The sequence below is a fragment of the Rousettus aegyptiacus genome, unplaced genomic scaffold (genome assembly GCF_014176215.1).
Source record: "Rousettus aegyptiacus isolate mRouAeg1 unplaced genomic scaffold, mRouAeg1.p scaffold_m13_p_13, whole genome shotgun sequence".
In the NCBI taxonomy this organism is placed as follows: Eukaryota; Metazoa; Chordata; class Mammalia; order Chiroptera; family Pteropodidae; genus Rousettus; species Rousettus aegyptiacus.
Window position 1 is genome coordinate 76,179,958 of NW_023416288.1, and position 20,715 is coordinate 76,200,672.

General features: G+C 36.0%; 1 protein-coding gene across 4 annotated transcripts in view; it reads right to left on the reverse strand.

Moving 5' to 3' along the window:
* Positions 1-20,715, reverse strand: part of AMPH (amphiphysin) — a 185,430-nt gene that overhangs the window by 46,417 nt on the left and 118,298 nt on the right. For all 4 annotated transcript variants that reach the window (XM_036231028.1, XM_036231027.1, XM_036231029.1 and 1 more), the window contains exons 7-11: positions 20,591-20,676; positions 12,084-12,159; positions 11,285-11,367; positions 8,945-9,083; positions 7,700-7,828 (exon numbers count right to left, since the gene is read on the reverse strand). In XM_036231028.1, coding sequence (XP_036086921.1) covers positions 7,700-7,828; positions 8,945-9,083; positions 11,285-11,367; positions 12,084-12,159; positions 20,591-20,676 — 513 coding nt within the window. The remainder of the gene's footprint in view (positions 1-7,699; positions 7,829-8,944; positions 9,084-11,284; positions 11,368-12,083; positions 12,160-20,590; positions 20,677-20,715) is intronic.

The following is a 20,715-nucleotide window of genomic DNA, read 5'->3' on the forward strand; positions in this document are numbered from 1 at the left end:
GCCCATTTTTTAATCCAGTTATTTTTAATGCAATTATTATGCTGTTAAGTTGTATGAGTTCTTTATATATTTTTGGATATTAACCCTTTATCAGATATATGGTTTGTAAATATTTCTCTCAATTCCCTAGAAAGATTAGTGTTTGTCTGGAGATGATGCTCTACTTGCAGATAAGGAGAAGGGATTACAAAAAAACACAAAGAAAATTTGGCAGATGATAGATATATTCATTATCTTGATTCTGGTATGGTTTCATGGGTGTACCCACATTTCAAAAATTATCAAAATATATACTTTAAATATGTACAGTTGATTGTATATCAATCATATCTCAATAAACTTTATTAACACCAGAAAATATACTAACAATAGAAAATTAGTTAAACCTGCTATGGTGCATCCTCATAATACAGTGCTCTGCTGCTATTTAAAATGATAAGACATATATTAAATTGACAGGAAAATATATTTATGATGTTTATAGTAAAAAAACCGTGTTACAAAACTGATATAGAATGATCAAATTTCCAAAAATATAGATTTCAGTTACTAGTAAAAAAGAAAAAAATTGTGGCATTCTACAAATTAAATTAGTAAGAGTGTTTTATTGCAGTGGGGGAGAAGCTGGGAAATTGATTATATCTTTTAATTTTTACTTTTTGTTTCTCTGTAATTTAGTATTTTTAAATATTAAACAAGCAGTATTTGGGGGTATTATTTGTATAAGCACATTAGGTAACAGAGATTTCAACTTTAGAAGTAAAACATATTGTCTCTAAACCATCCCCAGGGCTTCATGCAGACACACACACACACACACACACACATTCACACACACCCCTCACATGATTTCTTAATCATAATATGATATTACATTGAGCCAGAATACACTGAGGCCATAAATACTACTTTTTCCAAAGAAGCTTAAGACATAAAGGTTAAATAAAGTTTCTTAGAAAAAATGCCAGAGTTATTTTTCATGTAATTGAAATATCTTTTATTGCAGGATCACAAAATAATCTACAATTTCTAACAGTAAATAAAGTTTTAGCATTTCATCAGCAATTATGATGAAGCAGTAGTCTAAGAAAATTTAACTTTGTGATTAGAAGCTTCTGATAAGACCACTACAGATGGTACACTGCAGTCGATGTGAATAATGGTACATTATATTGACAGGGTTCAAGAGCTTTATATTTGCAATCTTAGAATGGGACATCTTTCAATCATTTAAAATGATATTGTCAAGTGTTTATTATATTATATACAAAGTTAAAAAATAGCACAATGAAAACCCATTTACCCATGCCCTACACTTGTTAATTGTTCTGTTGCCATATTCACTTTATGTGCCTACTTACATTTAAACAACTCTGTAATGCCCAAATGAGTTGACAATAAACTAAACATGTTAGGGAACTGTTTCCCTAGGTTGTTTGCTTATTACTGAAACAAGTTTTTAGATCGCAAAGTCATTCTTAGTGTAGCATGTAATGGGTTATGCTCATTGCCCTTACATACACTATGATGAGGAGTGGAAAAGTTGACAGTAATGAGAATAGAGACAGCAGGGAAAGTGGGTAGGGCCTATGCTTATAATGAGATTCTGCTATGACTAATGGATGGATAGATGGCCAAAATGGTTGAGTGAAGATCCTCTTACCACTACTTCCTAGTATTACCAATAATAACAGTGATGTGTAACAACCTAAAGAAGTCTAGACAACATGATAGAGAACATACATCCTGAATATTAAGGATAAAAATAGTTAAAGTAGATTTGTTTATTTACTGGAAGTCTAATATCTGCTATCCTTCAGGTGGTTAAAATGCTGGCACATATGGTCTACAGCATTCTGCTGTCCCTGTCTGCACTAAAAGAATCAGTGTGGCAGAAAGATGACTGATGTGCTCATCTCTGAAGTAGGGATAATGACTCCCAAATCACAAAAATGATGTAAAATTTAAGTTGAATGAGGTCTTGCATATAACATACTAAATTGTGTGAATAAGTAGCTGTTCCCATTCTGTTGTGTGGCTCACTCTTTTCTCACTATCACTCACACTCTCATGCTTCCCCATCTTCATTTCGTTTCCTTCTCATTCTTCTGCTTCCCCCTTCCCACCTTCTCCTGCTTGCCTCTCTGTGCCAGCTAACTACCCCTCCATAACCCATACCTCAAACCACATGAAAAAATATAAAAACTCAAAACAAGTCCACATCATGAGATGAATTATAAGATGCAAAAAGTCTAGGATCATTAGAATCTCTGGAGTCTGAGAACCTCAAAAAGGTGTGAGGCCACATAACAATAATTTAAAAATATTTTCAGAACTTTAGATGATAAACTGTACTTCATGGTTATCCTTGCTCCAGGAATGGAGGAATGCTGTGGGTAATGCACAAGGGCAATAAACTAAATTTTGGCTTGAAATGCACTACGTATTTTTTCTCCTTCTGATTTTCATCTTACTAGTTAATCCTTTCTGTCTTAAAACAATGTTAACATGTTTACTTTGAAAAAAATATCAACTTAAAGAAGAGCTGGCTGGTCCAGATATATGCCGCATTGAAAAGAAAAGCCACAGTGCTATTTAAAACCAGGTGACCATTACCCAGGAAATGAGTGGTGTGTGTGCAACTAATTGTAGGCTAGCCTCATTAAGATTGCACAGATACAAAGAGCCATTTCATGAACTTATTTTGCAAGCTTAAAATCTATTTCAGTTTGATTGGCTGGGAAAAACAGGGTGATTTCATGAATTTAAAATGCCATATGCAGCATTAGGCTGGGAAACAGAGATATGAGCAGCAAAGTTAATGGTGCTAACTTGATCCTGACAGTTACATGATTTAAAGTTGGTGTTGTCTTGCCTTCTAGCATAGCAAGCAATTTCAACAGGAGTGATGAGAAGGGCTTGGAGGAATAAGCTTGGATGCTCTAAAGATAATCCCGCTAGATTTGTAAATGAGAAAGCTATATCGAAGGCATAAAATATGAAACATCATTGTTGGGAAAAGATTTAGGTAAAATAGCTGGGTGTGTCTCTTATTAAAAAAGAAAATCCTAAAATGGGCAATCTTTTCTTCTCTGCTAGAAAAAATGGGCAAGCATGAACCCTGCCCTTAGCCCTGCACCTCAGGGTGGGGCCCATACATTTGAGCACCTTTCTTGAAGTTTTCTAAGTCTTCCTCTGGTATGGGGACCAGCTGTGGCCCCACCATATGCCCCAGGAACTCTGGGACTCATATCAACCCAGTCGTCCAGGAATGTGATAGCCAGGCTTACTTCTAAGAATGTGGTGGTGAGCAGATTGCTCCCACTGGCCAGCATGGCATTTCATTTATGAAATCCCATGACACTAGTGACCAGAATGTTGCTGATATGCTCATTTCAAGTGACTCAAATTGTTTTTATGGACAGAGGCCCCATACCAAAAATATCTGCTCAGGGCCACAGTACACAGGGAAAGTCCTGCTGGGAAGGGAGGGTGAACATCAGAATTAACGTTAAGTCATCATGTCAGAACAGAAAGCAGTTCAAACATTTTTTGGAGAAAAAAAGAAACAAACGATGTATAGATTTCTGTTTACATATGCATGATTGCTTTTTTGGTCTTGTTCTCCTGTTAAAATCTTATTTATATGCCATAAATTTGGTTTCCAGAGTCATAAAAACTTCCTTTTTAAAGTGTTTCACCAGAACACCTGTTTCCCAAGAGCAGGGTATTTTGGGGTAAAGGGGAGACTATTTGAGAAACTCTAATTATACAAACGACTTCTGTTGCAGAACTCAGAACCTTGAACATGCTGACATGAACCATGAAAAAGCAAAAGAAGATGCAGCCCCTCCTAGCCTCAAAAATCAAAAACTCCCTTTATACAGAATCTTATGGAACTAGATGAAAATGCAGGAACACACACAAGCGCGTGCACGCGCGCGCGCGTGCGCGGATACACACACACACACACACACACACACACACACACACACAAAGGACTTCTTTCCATTTAAGTTCTTGGGAGGGAAAAATAGGGAACAATGGATTTGTCCTTTGGCAGTCCTATTTTTGTAAATAGGACCCGAAAAGCAAGTTCAGTCCTTTGGTCTGGACACCTGGCATTTCTCTATAACTAAGCAGGTAAGGGCATTTCCCAGAGAAGAGTCTATGATGTATGTAAAGTTTGGGAACATTAGAAGGCTCTGGAGGTCTGATAGATTTCTGTTTCCAATCCCAGGACACATTCTAGAGAGAATTATCTCTGTGATTAGCCTTGGTGTATGAGACACCCAAAGCCACCAGAGATGAGAAATATTTTAAACATTATATTTTGAGCTTCAAAGTAGGATTAATACAAATGTTTTTCTTCCCCATAAAGTGTATGATAAAAATAGCGAACCGAGGACATAAACTATCTCTTAAATGTAGAACGACTGATTAAACAGTTTTAAGATATTAAATAAATTCAAAGAGACCACTCTATATTATTATAATATGTGTATCTGGGAGAAAACCTTTTCAATACATCTCAGCTTTCTAGCTTTCAATACTCTGCTTCCTGGAAGCTGGTATCTCATTTTCTCTTGGAACTTCTATTTATTTACTTTATCATTTTTGTGCATGTCTAAATACATTATTATCCAGATGAGACAGTCCATTCACTTATAATATGTAACTTGACATATAATCTGATCAACACAGCTACTACCATAAGCACATATGTATGTGTGTATAAGTACAACAACCCTGAATATGGAACATTTTAAGTCACATTATTTTGAAGTGGAGCAATTATGAATGGTTAATCATAACACACACTTCACTCAGCTGGATATTTCTGTGGAAAAAAAAATCTGTTAATTCACTGTGGTACTTTGTTCATGGTAACAAATTTGTATCATGTGGAATCCTGATGGCCTATAACAGTGGTTCTCATGTGAGATCTCAAGACCAGCAGCATCAGTATCACCTGGGATCTTGTTAGAAAAGCAGATTCTTGGCCCCCAGCCCAGATCTGCTGAATTAGAAATTGCTGGGTGGAACCCAAAAGAAATGAAGCAACACAAAATGTATTACTGAGGAACATACAACTCAGTGAGTGGAGGGGGGTGGGGTGGATTAAGATGCTTCAGGAAAAGGCAGCCTCTGAAAATTTTTAAATAAAGCTAGATTGTATCACTTGATAAGCTAAAAAGTAGACTGAAATATAAATCCTGCTTCACTCCATCTCTTGACATCATGACATGACGCTAACAGTCATTGAGTCAATGGAAATGCTTCGAGTCATCCTCTGTGATCCAACATTTTTGGCACCAGGGACTTGTGCTCCTATGAGTATTATGCCTGATGACCTGAGATAGAGCTGAGGTGGTGATGCTAGCTCTGGGGAGTGGCCGCAAATACAGATGAAGCTTTGCTTGCTGGTCTGCTGCTCACCTTGTTCTGTGTGTTCCAGTTCCTAACAGGCCACGGACCTATATCGGTCTGGGGCCTGGGGGTTGGGGACTCTTGTGCTAGAGGCATGTTGCTTCTCAGATTTGGAAAAAATGATTTTAAAAAACCCTTTCTGCCTCTTCCCCAGATTAAAATAAAACTATATAAATGAAGCTGAACCCTTAAATGTACCTCCATAATGTCTCTGGTGGGTAGTTCTTACAAAATTGCTTTGTAGGCTGATGGATGTGACTGACATACAGCCAATAAGTTATAAAAGGTGCTTTTACCTCCCTCTTAACAGCCTTGGAGCTGTACATAAGGCTAGCCAAGTTGGGGCAGGAGGCTCTACCACCTAATTGTGTCCTTGCAGCAGCAGCAGCTAGAGAAGGCTCTGTTTTGAAAGGTACTTCCTCTCCCTTGTCCCCAACTCTCGATTTTTCCAATCATGCTCCCTCAGCAATACCAGCAAAGTTAATGCTCTTAGAAGTCCTTATGGGCCTCTTCTGGCATTTTCGATTTATAAAGTGTTTTGACTCTTTTTTTCCCCACCATGAAGGTTCCTTATCTATGAGCCAGAAAACTGCAAATGAAAACAGTTAAAAAAAAAAAAGAACACTCTTGAACCCCATCTTTACTTCACAAGTAGTCTACAGGTCATGTTTTCTCTACTTCAGTTGCCTCAACTGCTAACTGGAGACAGGTAAGCACACGTGGTTTCCAGATGACCACATGCTCTATTTGTGATAGAATTGGGAGGATGTTCTTGGAGGATCCCAGAGAAAGCAGCTTGAGAGTAAAGGTATTATCACCCTGAAATACTCTCAACTGAAAATTAATGTAGCAAAAAAGAGAATGAAGCTGAGCTATTAGTCAATACAAAGGGTAGCACAACCTGGAAATGAAAACTGCTCAAGTTTGGTGCCAGGGCAACAGTGAATCCCGTGTAAGATCGTTTGGTTCAAGACAGCTATTCCTGGCAGTGTCTGTGTATCCACAGGCATAATGTGCCCATGCACTGATAAACATGCAATTCTCCCTCCTCAAAGAAGCTGCTAATCACATTTCAAGCCCTAGTTAGCTTACCAAATTCAGCATCTCATACAAACAACAGAAGGAAAATGATTAGCTAAAAGCATGGTGTCTATTAATAAATGGACTCGAAAAGAATGACAAATTATGATTTGCCACTGCATTGCTTCTGAGTTTTCATTTTCTGAGCCCCCTGATATCAGTACATTACTTCTGTTATTATCAATAGAATGGGATTGTAATTGGGATAGTGTATCGATGTGCTATGTGCTCAGTAATTACAGTACTATGTTCATTCCACTTGGAAAATGTGAATATTATTTCTGACCATGGGAACACTGGGACAAAATGATATTGGCATGGCTTCTTTGGGGACTTACACTCTTAAAACAAAGAGTGGCTTTGATGGCATTAGAGCAGCTCTGAAAGTCAAGACTATTCTTGATACAAGTGGAGTACCAAGTTGTTCACAGGGACATGTCCACTAAGGGTAACTGTCGGTGGAGCACCTGCACCAAGAAGTCTCTGAAAGCAGGGGGAATGATGATGTTTCCACTTGACAAATCATGTAAATGGATACATTTACTCCTGCTGAAGGGCAAAAGACTTAAAAATATTCGCCTCCTTTAATTTAATTTTCCTATTCTTTACTAGGATGCAATATGAAAGAAATAATAGAAGATGCAGACATAAATTCATATACATTGATGTTCACCAAAATGCTGGTGATATAATGGAAAAATTGGAGGCCACCTGTAGTCACAATTAGGGGTTGCTACGAACATCTAATAGAATGCTCTGGTTTAACAGAGTTTTTTTGAAAAGATAATACTATGACACAAAAACATGCTCAATGAGATTAATTAGAAAAGTCAGGAATATATAATAAAATCTAAATTTTGTGGTGAAAAATCAATATATACTTGGGGGGGGGGGAAGACTGAAAGAAAATAAATCAAAGTATGATTTAAGTGAGTATTAAAATGCTTCATTTTATACTTTTCGGTATTTTCCCAATTTTCTACAATAAGTATATGCTATTCTTAATAATAAAAAATAATATCAGTATTTGGAAATATATACATATACATCTCCCATACCAAGAAAACCCAAATGATAACTAAAATTATATTGTTGATTTTAACATCTGAGACTTTCTTTAGAGCTGAACCCTGAGAGTCCCTCTGCCATGGTACTTCATGGATATGCTCCCTCTGTACTAGGAACTCACCTGGGAAGGTGTCGTCACATTGATTTCTGGAACAAAGTTGTCTTCAAAGAAATTGATGATGTTCTCCTGCTGCAGGTCCTTTGTTGGGGTGACTTTAGGCAGAGGTGGGACAGGAGGCCCTTTCCTTGTCTACAAAGCATTAAACACACAAAAAAACAGTAGTTAACTCAGCCAAAAGATGATGTGTGAGACATGCAGAAATGTCATGTGAACAAAGCTGAGATGACAGACTGATCACTGACCGAAATTCATATATGCATATAGAAATAAGCCTACATGATTCAAGCAAAGAATGCCATCTGCTTGGGTGGCTCTCTGAGCATTGACAAGCACTGGTCCAATGAGAAAAACTCAGGCTCAGGGGTTCCCTTCGTCTTAACACAAGGGCTACACATGGGGCCGCAAGGCCAGGTGCCTATACCTCTAAGATAAACTGAGACAATACCTTCTCTGAAGCAAACTGAAAGTTATTTCTCACTTCATCATAAATTAGAATTTTAAAATTAAAATCAAGCAAGCTTTTCACTGGAATCAACTAGATCATATATAAGTATCATACATTTCATTTTCCTCTTCAGTATTTTCTAAAGTAAAAACTTTATAGAGATCTGTCTGTTACATATGTCTTCCTGTGACCTCCCTTAGTTTCAACCACACACATGAAAGCTCAAACTGAACTGGAGTTCCAAATTTTCTTATAGAAATTTCATTTTCATCCAAAGCAGGGGAGATAAGGGTGGCAATTTTTCTCTATATTTATCTTTCTCTGGCCCTTACTGTTTCTTTCAATCATTTGTTTCCTATACTTTTATTGAGCATATATTCATATGCAATATATGGTGGGTGATACAAAAAAATGTGAAATGTCATATACATAACAGCTTTTCTTGGCCGTACTTGCCTAAAGAGCTACAGGAAGGAGGTTTCATGGAGAAGATAGGGCTAAATGGAGCCTTGAAGGAAAGGATTCTGAGAGCAAGAGATGGGAGAAAAGGACAGCATACAAGACTAAGGAAGCTAAAATTGTGAAACAAAGTCTCTACACACTCAAGCCTAGGATGTGTGAGAAAATAAAAAAATCCAAATAAGAAAAATGATTCAATTTCTTAATGACAATCATAATGCCTAAAGTCTCACGCCTCAAAGTCTCCAACAAGAAACTCTTCTCAATGCCTCAGCATATGTGGGGCTTTCCCAGATGAGGTCATCTCACTGGTCACTCCAATACATTTGATATCTTCCTACCTGTGAAGGTGACCGAGGTCGTGCTGGTGCTGGAGACCCAGGCACCAGTGTATGATTGGGACTAGCTGTTGGACTCGGGATGGGGGAAGGCTCCTCGGGTGGCGATGGTGTCTTCATGATGCGGAGAGGACCCGAATCACTAGATGAACACATAAGATTTAAGCAAAGGACCTTCTAAGGAGTAGTACTTATTTATCAGAGGCCCTTATCCTAGAGACATCCTGACATAACAGGTACTGTTTGTTATCTATTCCCCCTTACAGGTTAATTCTGCATAGTATTAACAGTGATGTAGTAACTAGTTCCATTTCTTGACCACTACGTGTGCCAGACCCTGCTTATATATTATCCCTAATCATCACAATATGATTGCAGAGGGGTTAAAAATCTCTAAAGTGACTTGGCAATTTAGTAAATCTAAATTTAAGCTATAGTAATACAACCTCCTGTTATTTCCACTGTGCCAAACAGGCTCTGCAAGGATCTTCCAAACATAAACTGAATTAAAATAATTTCACTTTTGATTTACAAGAGAATCATGTTGTCATAAACTATAGAAAAATCTACTCTGAAAATTATAAATTTTATTGTATAAGGCATCCGTAGGATAGTGTTAATTAAGATTTTTTAGGAGTGCTTTCTGATAAGATGTGGAAATTAATTCATTAACTGTTTCTTTTTCTATACCTTATGGAACAATGACTCAATTCAGGCACCTTGAAATGTGCAAACAAATTATGTGATGGAAGAGTCAGAAATATTTACTGAGAATCTACCCCATCCCTGGCACCAGCGCAGTTGCCTGTGAACAGCCCAAATGCAATGATTAAGAAGGCTCTTGAGATATACCCTACTCGCTTAAAATTTTAGGTGTATAGATTGAGAAAACAGCATCAGCACCCCAAAATAAATGAGCATGTACAAAGCAGCATGGTCTACAAAGGAATGGGTCCTATAGAGAAAACACAACACACCACATGACTGGGGCTATGTGCCAACAATCATGGCCTCTGTCAGAAGCACAGCCTCAATCTATGCTTCATAGAGATAGATCCTACAGAGCTCACTCACCACCTCTACAAAGGAACATTGGGAAAAAAATGAAAGGAAGATTTGTTAAGTGACCAGTGGCCTCATTCTCTTCATTGTATCTGATTCAGCAACTTTGAAATTTTTAGATTCATTTGTCCCCTTCATCTCTCTATAAGGGAAGAACCCTTAATTTTTGATATATTTCATTTCTAAAACATCCAAACGTCATTTTGATATTACAATTCTTCCTTTGTTTCTAGTTGTATTGGAAATAGCAACTCTACTCCTTTCATATATTCTTTTAGGCAACATTCTTTCCCTGAGAAAGAGAAGATATACTTTGTGCTCAGTACAGCTAATCCAAAGAGCAAAGAATAACAATATTAGCTACCTCCAGTGCGATCTAAACACTGACATATGCAAATGGTGGTACATGTGTAAGCGTATGTGTGTTTGTATAAATATGTGTGTATAAGTATATACATTGATGTTAAAATTGCAAATATAGACTGTCACAACTACATACTACCATAAAGCTGTTCAGTTCAATAGCATTTTTTCCTATTGATTAAATAAATGAGCTCTTTAACTAGAGAAGTTATTTAACTTACTCAAGAAAGGCAAAGCATGTTAACTACAGAGTCATAAAACTGAAAACTCGGTTTTTTCAACTTCCAGGCTAAGGTTCATTTGCCTCCATTTCCTGAGTATATTATGCCTGAGAAGAATGGAATAAAAAGCGGTTTCAAAATCACAGAAGAAAGCTGGTGTGAAGCCAAACCATGGCAACACAGGCAATTCACCTATGGATCACTGGGCCTTTGGTGCATTTGACTGGCATATTCAAAATAAACTATGTGCAATAAAAGCAAAAAGTCTTACATACTTTGTCTTTCCTTTCCTAAAATGGATTCATTAAAGATGTCATCACCATCAGTAGTTATCAGGACTAACTGTTGTGAGTTTAGGGAATTAATTTCTTCTCCAAAGAAAGTAACAAATGCACTATAAGAAATTATATGTCAAAATTTATACCATTGCTCTCAGGTCCCATGGAAAACAGATAGGCAGATAGTCAATTCTATTGTGACAATGGCAAAAGCCATGGTGGGTAAACTTGGAGGCTAAAGGTAAATGTAAAAGCATAGAACTAAGGCTAGTGTCAGCCTCTACAAGGAGAGGCTCCTTTGTTTTAGATTTTTATAGTATGAGTAAAATAGTATAGGCTAGTACAGACTTCATAAATTGCAACAAGCATTTCATTAAAGGTAAATAGACATAAACTTGGCTCTGATGAACATGGCCTACCTGGGAGCTCCTTGAATGGTGAAGGCCTTGTCAGCATGCTGGTCACCCAGTTTCGTCATCACTTCATACAGTTTGTGGCAAAGCTAATGAGACAGAGGCCACTTGTCTATTAGCTGCAAGTCATTGTTGTGCCTAATCAGGTTATTGCCCCCCAAAAGGAACTGTTTATTGAAAAGCTAAGAATCTCATAATAGTATGGACAGCCTCAAAATAATTTAAATTCTGTATATGGTCCAATTTAAAATTCATGTCAAAATTGAAAGGCCACAAATACAAATAAACTGAAACAATATTAAAATATATTTATTAACCAGAGTACAGGGCAGAAAATAAAAAAAATTATTGTTCACATTGACTATACTAGAAATAGAGTCATACGACCACTCTGCTAAACTAAGAAAATATGAGTTGATCATATTAGTTGATTACCTGAAATATGAAGACCAATTTTTCCTCAGTCTAAGCACCACATGGAACTCTAACTTTAAAAACTGACTAGAGAAAAAAAACTGTGATATTGTGACAATGAAAAAAATAATTTCAGAAAAGAAATAAATGCAGCCAATGATTCATGAGAGCATTTTTGTATATGCACAAACTAAAATTTTTGCAAGACTTAAGGTACTATGTGGTCACAAAAAAAAATTATGGAAATATTACTGAGAGTAAAAATACACTATTAAATTAAAATATGCAAATGAGTGAATACTTTGCCTAAGGCTATGCCATTTCATTTGCCACCTGAATAAATGTTCATTTACTTTATATTCCATAAGTAAAAATAATCATCATTACTCACCACCGCAATTTCCTTATGAAATTTGGCCTCAAGGCTAGAGACATTTTTGAAAGTATTGACATAAAATCCAACTCGTCTATCATGTGGAGATACAAAGAAGAAAGATGTACAGTCAGCAAAACTGTATTATTAATGGTAATGAAATATATTAAAAGCAGGGTTTATTTATGAAATTTTGAGTAACACTGAGTTAAATAGGATAATTGACTCAAGACATGCCCAACCTTCCTAAGCAAAAATATGGATAAAAATAACATCTTTTGGCATAAAGCACAACCTCTCCTAAAATGTAGTTAACGTCCCAAGACAATGGTTCTCACGTTCGAGGATGCTTCAGAATCATCCGGAGGTTTGTTTCTGATTTGGTAGGTTTGAGATGAGGACTCAGAATTTGCATTTCTAACCAGCTCTATGTGATACCATTGCTGCTGGTTCAGAGATAACACTTTTGAAACCACTGCCTAAGAATTTATTTGTATTTTAGATATGTATCTCCTAATGGTTTTGAGATAATTTATTTTTAATTTTTATAAAATATAAATGGTCTGGTTTGATATCATGTATTTGGATTCTGAAGTTTGTGTAACAGAAGAAAATAAAAGACCTACAAATTAATTACAATTCTTCAGATAAAATAAGAGTGTGCCTTCATTGAGCAAATAAAATTTCAAACCGTCCATTTGCAAATATCTCAAACATGTTTGTAAAACAAGGTCATGGGGTGCGCGATGTTCTGTAACATGAGCAAAACCTCTTCATCTGTTTAACTCCCTCATAGTAAGCATACCAGTCAGCCCAGTGAATTCAGCCCAGTACCCTCAATGAGCTCCGTCTGCTCTAAACGAGGGCTCTTCGGGCTCTATATTAAATCAATCTTTCTGAATATGAGTAAATTATACTTTGATTTAATTTGTTTCTCCTTCAATGACATTCTCAAAAATAACCCCAGAGTCCTGATTGGGTAATTAGATTGCAAATCTCAATCAAGAGCAAATAAGGACTTAGATACCAGAAACATCAGATAGGCCTAATATATGGAATAAATACTAGTCAGGGAGTTTATGATAAGAACACTTATTACCGGGGAACAGGAATGTGCCTATATACAGTAGGCATGCCTCTTATTTAAACAATTAGATGAAAGAATAGAGAAAAGGGATTTTCTTGTGGTTTAGCTGTACCTGTTGTGTGTAGGATTTCAACAAGCAGGTTTGGACAAATGTTCCATCATTGTTAAAGTCAATAGAGAGAACAGCCATCTCAGCACTTTTATATATTCCCTCACTTAATTTTCATAATTAACCCCAAGGTAATGGTTCCCACTTTATATTCAGGAAAACTGAGGCACAGAGAGATTTTCTATCCAAGGTCATGCAATTAATAAGCAGAGAACCAGTATTTGGAACCAAAATGAGGAAAACACAATAGAAAAGCATGAAATGTTAGAAAAGAAATTTTCCTTAAGCATGCATAGTGTTATTTTTGTGTTTTCCCATGAACTAGGTGGTTTGTAATTATAACAAAATAAAAGCTAGAAGTCCAATTTTAGAGATTCAGAGGTGAAAGAATAGTTGAGTGATAAGTCCATCTCATCAATAAGATTTACTCTTTCTATAGCTTAACCTTGCCCTAAATTTCTACCATTTTCCATTCAACCTTTTTTAAACTTTCATGACTAGTTTATTTGTATTTCTTTCAATTTTTTTCAGCTTTATTGAGGTATATTTAACAAATAAAATCACTAAGAGATTTACAATGTACATCGTGGTGACTTGACATACATACACATTGTGAAAGAATTCCCCCATCTAATTAATGAACACATCCATCACCTCACATTTATCTTTTTATGTGGATGAGAACTTTCAAGTTCTATTTTCTCAGCAAATTTAAATTATATAATTCAGTGTTATCAAGTATAGTTATCCTCCTTTACATAACATCTTCGGGCCTTATTCATCTTATAGCTGAAAGTTGGTACCTTTTTGTCACCATTCCCCATTTCCCCCACTATAATCCCCTGGCATCACTCTTCTATTTTCTGTATCTATGAGTTTGCCTTTTTTTTTTTTTTTTGAGATTCTACATATATACCACACAGTATCACCTCACATATGTTAGAATGGCTATCATCAAAAAGATAAGAAATAAAAGTGTTGGTAAGAATGTAAGTTGGTGCAATCACTATAGAAAATAGTATGGAGGTTCCTCAAAAAATTAGAAATAGAACTACCACATGACCCCAGCAATTCAAGATCTCAAAGAGATATCTGCATTCCCATTTTCACAGTAGTATTATTCACAATAGCCAAGATATGGAAAGAACTCAGTGTTCATCAATGGGTGAATGTATAAAGGAGGTGAGATAGATACATAGACAGATAGATAGATAGAAAGAATATTATTGGGTGTATGTTTTATTCATCCATGAGAAGAAAAGGAAATCCTGCCATTTGCAATGAGATGGATGGAGCTTATTTCACTTATGCTAAGTGAAATAAGGCAGAGAAAGACAAATGTTTTACTTAATCTTAATATTTTGTATCTACAGTGATTATGTGTCCCTAATTTCACATATTCTGTCTTTTGATTTAGAATTATATACATATCTCTATCGGTGTTTATGTGAACATATGTATATGAATATACATATACATAAACATGTATTAATAAAGAAAATCCTGGCACAATCTATTTGGGAAATAGTAAATACTGGAGACAATCAGACCAGAAGCCTGGAAGATGAGAGCCCGGTGATGTAGACATTCCAGACCACGAAGCACAGTGCTTATTTGCAGGCAATGGTTATTTGCAGACCTTGGTCATGTTTGAAACAAGGGAAAGGAGAGGGTCTGGGCTGTGTTTGGGAAGCTAACAAAGGCAGCAGCTGGATGGATGAGAGACTGCAGATTCCCTGACAACCCTGTACAAAGGGACGCAACTCATAGTTTGCATAGTCTTCCTGGGCACTTTTAAGTGGCAACCCAGGATCTCTTTTCTAGAACCCCAATCAACCAGGCAGTAATTCCTCATAACTGTCTTCATTCAATTACTAAACAAAGGGCCTATCCAACTCTAGGTGCATGCCTAGTGATGGGCTAAGATGTCTCCAAAAACTAACAATCGCATAGTGGAGGCTGATTAATGAACACATGCTCCATTCATACTGGTTAAGAGAGAAAAGCAGATTTCAAGACAGAATGTAAATGTCAAAGTTATCACAAAAAGGCCATACATGTAAATATCTTAAATATCTTAAATGAGTAGATCTGATAGAAACAGCTAAAGGAGATGAGGGGATTAATGAGTCTTGTACCAGATGCAACAACTGTTTGAGAGGACAAATTTAGGCTGCCCTGAAAAACAGGTCAGATTTAAACAGAAGGGAGGTACAGATGGGTTGACACCTGGTCCATATGTCAGAAGGACCCTAGTTTTCTGGAAAGAAGAGTGGAATTAATACCACTTGTTTGCTTTTTAAAAAATTAATTCATTTTTATTGTGGAGAGATTCATATGTAACCCCCTGCTATCGCTCCCCCAGTACCTGACTCAATGAGTGCTTTTTAAATTATAGAGAGTCTAACGTTTTTCTTTCATCTGAGATAATGGCCCCTTTTTTTCTCCAGGCTATTGTCCCCTCAGGCTCAACATCTTGCTCTACCAAGCAAGCCCTGTGGTACAACCCTCAACATGCTCTGGCAAGCTCTGTCAGCATTCTCAATCCCTGACCTCACCCCTTACCTGTCCCATATACATCCAGTCCTAAATCATCCCACCCTTGCACTTCCATCTTCTCAAAATGACCATAGTTATTTTAAAAGGCTTCTATTGCCCTGTCATCCTCCTACTTCTCACACCCATAATACCCGAGATCCTCAAAATAAATGAAGATATCCACTATTTCTGCTTCCTCATCGTTCATCGAGTCTCCAAGGCTTGTAATCTGGCTTTCACCCTATCCCCCACCCTTCAACGACTGAAACTTCTCTGTAAACTCACCAAAGAAAATGCATCTTTAGCCTCATTTACTTGATCTATTGTAAGTGATACTCCTGGCACTTCTTCACTTTTAAAATTCTCTCAATTCTTGGCTTTTTGAGATATTGCTCTTCTAGGTCCTTTCCCTGTCTCCTTCTACATCTCTGATATTTCTTCTTAGGCTCCTCTGCAGGCACCTCTTCTTCACATTCCTTAAATGCTGGTGCTTCAGAAGGTTCTGTCTTTGGCTCTCATCTTGCCATGCGATATCTTACTACCTATACCTCATCAACTGTCATGGCATCAACCACCACCCATATATAATAATGACTCTCAAACCCCTTTTGACTCCAGACCTAGTTGGGTTATTAGACCTTTTGGACTTCCTAGTGATTCTTCAATTTCAACATATATAAGATAAAACTCAGTTATTTTCCCAAAATTTTCTTTTCCTCATATATTGTCTATCTCTCTGAGAGAACACTTTCCTTACTGCCCCATTTATACTAGTTATCCCATCTCAAGTCATTCTCTATTAAATTATCTTGTTTTATTTTCTGCATTAAACTTTTACAAAATATTTTATTCTTAATTTCTTTTCTTGGTAATTGCCTTTCCCTATACTTCAATGGAAGCTCAAAACAAAACAAAACGAAGCACAAAAACCTTTAGTACAAGATCTTGAGCACCTAAAAGAGTGGGTGGTCAATCAATATTTGCTGAACGAATTTTAAATGAATCTGACCACTGCCTCTCTCCTGCTTAATCACCACAACTCTCCTCCTGGACACTTTCACTCTGACTTCTAGCTACAACAAACTAAATAAAGTTCCACAAACCCACACATCTGCTCCATTTTCCATGCCTTTATTCATGCTTTACCTAGAAAATCCTTTTCACTAAATCGTGACATCAATCATTTTAAAAAATTTAGAACAAACTTCTCTTTGGAACACTTCCTTCTTTGGGATTACTTCTCCATCATCTCTTATAAATTGTAAGTTCCTTTGGAACAAACATACTCTAATATTTCCTCTTTTAAAATTGAACCTACATCTCCCTCTAGGTAGTACTTCATTTCTCTTCTCCCTTATGCACCCAAAAATCTGAAATGGTTTTCTACACAAGATAATAATTAGAGAACAGAGGAACAAAAAATACATGAAATACTAAAAACAATTAATAAAATGGTAGACATACTCCCTACTTTGTCAGTAATTAAATTAATGAACTAAGCACACTAATTAAAAGGCAGAGGTTGACATAACAGATAAAACACACACACACAATCCAGCTATATGCTATCTATAAGAGACACACTTTAGATTCAAAGACACAAAGAAGTGGAAAGTAAAAGAAGTTCACTCATGCAAAGAGTAACCAAAAGAGGGCTGAAGTGGCTATTGTGATATCAGACAAAAACAGGCAAAGTTTGTTATTAAAAGAAAAGGACATTTTATAAAGATCAAATGGTGAATTCATCAGAGGATACACCAATTATAAACATATACACTTAACAATATAGTCTCAAAAGACATGAAGTAAAAGCCAACAGAATTGAAGAAATATAGACAATTCACCATTAAAGTCAGTGACTTCAATACCTCATTTTTAATAATGAATAGAACGTCTAAGCAGAAAGTCAATAAGAAAATACTTGAATATCACTATACACCAATCAGACATAACATATATACAGCACACTTCCTTCAACATTTTGAATGGTTATGAATAGTTTCATGCAGGATTTCATGAATAAATCAGTAATAAATACTCATAACTATACGTCCATCATTATGCATTTCACCATGGGGGGCACAGAAGATACAATGTATTAACTTCAATTTAAAGGTAGAGTAATATGGCTGGGAGAAAAATATATGTATTTTCGAAATAACTTTATGAAATCAATTTTATTTATGAAAGACTGAATACAGGCCCTAAATACAGACAGCAAAATTTATATGAAAAACCACAGAAGTGTTTTTAAGTCAGTTTAGGATTTACAAATTTTAAGCCTTAGGCTAGCTTTAGGATTTATGAATTTTATAATCATGGGCAAGGTGTTTAAGTGATAATAACCCTTATCTCCCTCATCTGTAATATGGGGATATCTATAATTGCAATGAGAGATTACGCATGTAAAGTATACAAAATGATACCTTGAAAATAGAAAGTATTCAATAAATGATTTCTCTTTCATACAACACACGCATGCGCGCGCGCGCACACACACACACACACAATTTACACCATTATTGTGGTTGAGTAATCTGGGTTTAGTCAAGGAACACGCTGTATATAAAAAAGGCCTAAGCTTTGGTGTTGATCAAAGAGCAGGGTCTGATTAACACAAAGAGAATGAGACTTGAGTGCTGTAATAAGAAGTTAGACTGGATTAAAAAGCACTAAAGCATTTATATTGTATATGACCAGATATATACCTTTGGAAAGATGTCTCTCCAAAATTTGTCCCTTAAATATTCCCATTGTGTTTAAGTCCCTACAAAGTCTTTAAAATTCAAGATATTCTGACAATTATTATTATTTTTTTTGAATAGTAAGTACTATTTGGGGAGGACACATAAGCCAGAAACTACATTAATCAATGTTAGTTTTAGATAGGGCAAAAAAAAAAAATGTTACATATCCAATACATATAAGGCAAATAATATGTACCCGACTTTTGGCAATTTTACCAGGAGTGTTGTCTCATAATTAGGCATGTTAAACATTGTGGTACTCAAGCCTTTTAAAAGACCAGTTTAAAAAGCAATGGAGCGACTATGTTTGAGATCACAAAAATTCCTTCAAAAGAGAAATGAAAATAAACTGCCTTGCTTATATGCAAATGACAACTTATGTTTGAGATGGAATATCTAATGAGGGAGAAGACAAGCTCTGGCTTACCTGATGAATGTCTTTAATGAGTATAAAGACATGGATGCCAAAGATATATATAAAGGTTTGTACATAAGTATTTCTTAAAATATGAGTGCCAAAAAATATTTCTTTAAAAACACAATTTCATTTAATTTGTGATTTTAAATTGGTATAAATGACTAAATAAATTTAAATTATAGATATTTGTCTCATCTGTATCCCTAAAAATTTATATATTCAGGTTATTCAAAATCCTCTTTGAGGGAGAGGTGAGGTCTTCCTTGGGCACAGATGGTAAGTTCCTAAGCCAATGACAAGATGTTACAGTGGAGCTTCTAAATAAAGAGGTGTACAGGATGAGCTCAAAGACAGCAATGTGAGGGCAAGACTACCATTATAATCCACAGGTGGACAATGAGGGTTAGGGTGGTGGTAATGAGAATAGAGAGAGGAAGATCAACCCAGAAGACCAAACATAAAAAGAATGAATTATTTTCTTTGATGGTTCTTTGGTTTCCTACAGTTAATGATTCCAAAATTTTGATGCTGGGATCCCAGGAATGATAGTAACCAAAAAAGAGAAATGTAGATGTTGAAAGAATGAGTAAATTCAGGTGAACAGTGAGTTAATTTCACATATACTTTGGTTAAGACTAGACAGTGAATTGGACATGTCCTATGGGATAGTTTTATAATGAACTAACCAAAATATTCTCTTGATATTTCAGTAATTCAAAATGAAACTCTGAGCACTTACTGTTGACAAAAAAAATCAACAGCACTAATGCTGAACACAAAGTGGACAAATTCCAGTCTTGATCCTTAAAATGCTTATAATTTTGGATGGTAAGTAGAAGCTCAGAATTTCAATATAGGAAGGTTTTAGGGACAAAAATCTGGTTGTAAATTGGGTCAGAAGATTTGAATTAAATGTTGCATGGCAAGCACAATTCTGCTTATTTAGGGTGGTGGCATGGGAGGTGCTGATGGAAATTGAGAGACATAATGCTCCACTCCATCCCAGAACTTCTTGGTTCTACAATTGAGTAGGAAAACTGCATTTAACATCATGAGAAATGCAGAATATCTATAAATAAGAAGCACTTGATGCCATAAGAAATGAAAAGTACCTGTAAATAAGAATAATTAGTATCTAAAATAAGAATGAAGTTCAGGTGAATAGACAGGTCAGGGCTAAAAGCAGTGGCTTAGTATCAAAGCCAGAAGTCTAAATAACGTCTTGGAATAAAGGAAATTCTGTCAAGAACTAAAAGGGCATCTTTGTAAATTTCAAGGTCATGAGAAGTTCTCCTAATGCCTCTAATTGAGATTTGGGTCTCCACTTGATAACTATATCAAGGTCTAAAACTGTGTCATCCAATATAGTAGCTGTTAGCTACATAAGTTTATTTAAATTTACATGAATTAAAACAAAATATGTTAAATTTAAAATTCAGCTATATTCCACATGTTCAACAGCCAGCCACATATGGCAAATAGCTACCATATTGGAAAGCATAGATTATAGAACACTTCCACTGGACCGTGCTGAACCATTACTGGCAACAAAGACAAGATAAGGATTATTCACTGTTCCTGAACTTCTAAAAGGGACATGTACAACCTGTACATAAACATCTTTACCTTGACCATAATGATGGTAATTCTTCTTGTAAGTCAACATTAAACTCTTCAAACACTTTCTGTGCTTTCTGAAATTCCTCTTCTGCCTAAAAATGACACATAACATGTGTTTATACTAAAAAACA